Here is a 2,975-nt window from a genome sequence, read left to right as displayed (position 1 = left end):
GTGGCACGGTCCTCCTGCCAGGGACATCTGTGCTGGCAGCCTCCGTGGGAAATGGCAGGCGGTGCTGGTGCGCTGCTCAGGGGGAATCAGGGACTGTCCCGGCTGTGGAGAAGGATGTTTGCTCTCCTCTCCTGTCAGGTGGAATGTCTCAGGGTTTGTTGCTGGCAGGGAAGAAGAGGCTGGAGATGGGATCTGTTTGGGTTACAGAGGGAGCGGGAAAAGCGGGGTAGAGCTGCAAGTGAAGTGACTTGCTGACAGATGCTTTTAGCTCCAACTCCACTGGGTAAAGATAAAAATAAATACTGCAGTAGAGAAGTTGGAGGCCTCCAGCCTTCTCAGAGAGTTCTGGAATCAGTCCTGGCCCAGAGCACAGTGCAGGGAGCTGGATTGCCATGAGTGCACCTTTGCTGCAGGGGAGGGCAGGTTTAAGGAACTCGATTTATTTTGCTGGTGGTTTAGTTTTGGTTTAATGTTAACCCTCTGCTTTTGTTGCTTCTATAGTGTGTTTCTCTTTTCTTTTCAGTTTTTGAGCCTAGCTTCAAACATTTTGAACTTTATCACTTCTTCTATGCTGAACTCCAGGAATAACTTCATCCGCAACTACCTGAGCGTGTCCCTGTCGGAGCAGCACATGGCCACGCTGGCGAGCATCATCAAGGAGGTGGACAAGGATGGCCTGAAGGGTGAGTGGGCACAACCTCTCTGGTAGAGCTGTACAGCTCAGAGGTGTCTCTTTTTTTAGTTTCACGTCAAAGTTTTAGATACTGGAGAGCAAAGGTAGTGAGTGGCTCTCTATCCATGTCTTACAGGCACGTCAGATGAGGAGTTTGCTGCTGCTCTGTATCACTTCAACCATTCCTTGGTGACCTCAGATCTTCAGTCCCCTGCCCTGCAGGTGAGCTGGGGTTGAATGCATAAATAAAATTAAGAAGTGGTGGTGTCTGTTTATGCCTCTATGTGGGTTCTCCACATCTTGAATAGCGTGTTGGCTGTTCCATTTGGCCCTGAGTATATTCTGCAAAAAGAGGTTGGAATATTTTGAGTCCTATGGTTTGAATGACCTTTGCAGTCATCCAGCACAAAACATCCTGCACAGTGTAAACTTAACATCTAGAGTTCAGACTAATCCACTGAACTTTGAAGGTGATGAAAGCTGAGAAGGAAATGAGTTTGTGTATTTTGTCTTGGAGAATTGCCTCTATCCATGAGTTTATCAAGAGACATTCCTACAGATTTGCTCTGCTGTCAGGACTGATGCCAAAAGGCCTTGGAATTCTCTCAGGAGAGAATCAAATTAATCCTTTTGCTTTCCTGTCCTAGCTTTGTAGCCTCTAGGTTTCTTTTCTGGGTCATGGCATGACCTGACTTAACCCTGTCATGGAGGTTACAAACCTGCTTCACCCATCACTGAATTCAATTCCTATACTTTGTTGGCTGTTTCCTACTGTATTTAAAACACTCTGTTGACTGTTAATTTTTAAAAGCAGTTGGACTTTCAGCAATCTGCCTTTTTACTCTCTTAGAAAAGAAGCAAATGTTACTGTGATCATTTAAAGAGCTCTTCTTCCAAATTCACAGATACTGAACACAGTAGCTTAACCTTTCCTGCTCTGATATTGCAGTGAATGAGAAAAGCTCATTAATGCCATTTTTCCTGCATTGGTGTTAAGAGTTTGTTGTGTTTAGGTGGCAAAGTGACAGCATTGAGTGTCCTTCAGCAGCTCTGCCCTGTATCAGACAGGAGAGCCATTGCTGTGTGAGCAGAGCTGAGAGCCCTGCTGTTTATTGTCATCTATATGCTCAGATCATACTTTTAGTTAATTAAAGCATCAGGCAGGACTTGCCTCTTTCTAACAAGCCCCTGTTTGTTCCAGAACACACTTCTCCAGCAGCTGGGAGTTGCCCCTTTTTCTGAAGGTCCATGGCCTCTCTACATCCACCCTCAAAGTTTGTCGGTGCTGTCCCGACTGCTTCTGATTTGGCAGCATAAAGCCACTGCCCAGGGAGATCCTGATGTTCCAGAATGCCTTAAAGTCTGGGAAAGGTGAGATCATTTTATGTGAAGCTGAAAATCAGTCATCTCTTACCTCTCTCATTTCCTGTCAAGTGAAAATTTTCTGGGCCCAGCATTCCAAGTGTGTGAGTTCTCTGATCTGGGATCCGTGTGGTGCTGGGAGGAGCAGAGGCTCAGTCTGCTGTGCTGTGGAATCCTTCACCCAGAGCCCAGGAAATGAGACCTGCAGTCAGGAGTTAGGTGGGAGGAGGCTGAATTGCAGCAGGGCTGGCTGTAAAAAGGGAAGGAGAGTATCTTATCTCAGCAGGTTTCTGCTAGGTCCTGTAAGGATGGTGCCAAGATTGTTCCTCTCTGCCATTACCGGGATGTGAAAGTCTCTGAGGGGGTTTAGGTGGTTTAAAGCTCTAATGAACAGCCTTTCCCAGGGAACAGGTTTGAATCACCCTTTCTCCATCTGAATGATTGTTCCTATTTTCCATTAAAAATATTTGCTGCTAATTTCATTTCAGTAGGTTTTACTGCTCTCACAGTCTCATTCCAATACATAAAGTAGCAAACCATTTGTGAAATTGCCAGTATTAGAACAATAAGCAGAAAAATATAACTAAGCTCTAGTTAAAGAGATTTTAAAGAGGGATATAAGAGGAAAACTAAACTTGACAAACTTCCTCTCCTGTTGCCAGGTTTGTGGGCACCCTGAAGCAAAACGCCTTGCAGGGGACTCTCCCCAGTGACACAGAAGATCTGAATGTGGAGCATCTCCAGCTGCTGCTGCTCATTTTCCACAATTTCTCGGAGCGGGGCCGCAGGTCCATCATGATGCTCTGTATCCAGACCATCGTGGAGCTGACAGCAAACATGGAGACCCAGCAGTGTTCTGTGCCTCTTATTGTGGCACGGCTGCTCTTGGTGTTTGACTACCTGCTCCACCAGTATTCCAAGGCCCCCGTGTACCTGTTCG

General features: G+C 46.3%; 1 protein-coding gene across 1 annotated transcript in view; it reads left to right on the top strand.

Moving 5' to 3' along the window:
- Positions 1-2,975, top strand: part of UBR4 (ubiquitin protein ligase E3 component n-recognin 4) — a 76,193-nt gene that overhangs the window by 6,592 nt on the left and 66,626 nt on the right. Inside the window, 4 exon segments of the mRNA XM_017735073.1 lie at positions 367-683; positions 810-895; positions 1,875-2,044; positions 2,698-2,975. The exon segment at positions 2,698-2,975 is cut by the window's right edge and continues 1 nt beyond it. Coding sequence (XP_017590562.1) covers positions 367-683; positions 810-895; positions 1,875-2,044; positions 2,698-2,975 — 851 coding nt within the window.

The sequence above is a fragment of the Corvus brachyrhynchos genome, unplaced genomic scaffold (assembly GCF_000691975.1).
Source record: "Corvus brachyrhynchos isolate BGI_N302 unplaced genomic scaffold, ASM69197v1 scaffold525, whole genome shotgun sequence".
Lineage (NCBI taxonomy): Eukaryota > Metazoa > Chordata > Aves > Passeriformes > Corvidae > Corvus > Corvus brachyrhynchos.
This window is presented reverse-complemented; position numbering and strand designations above follow the sequence as displayed.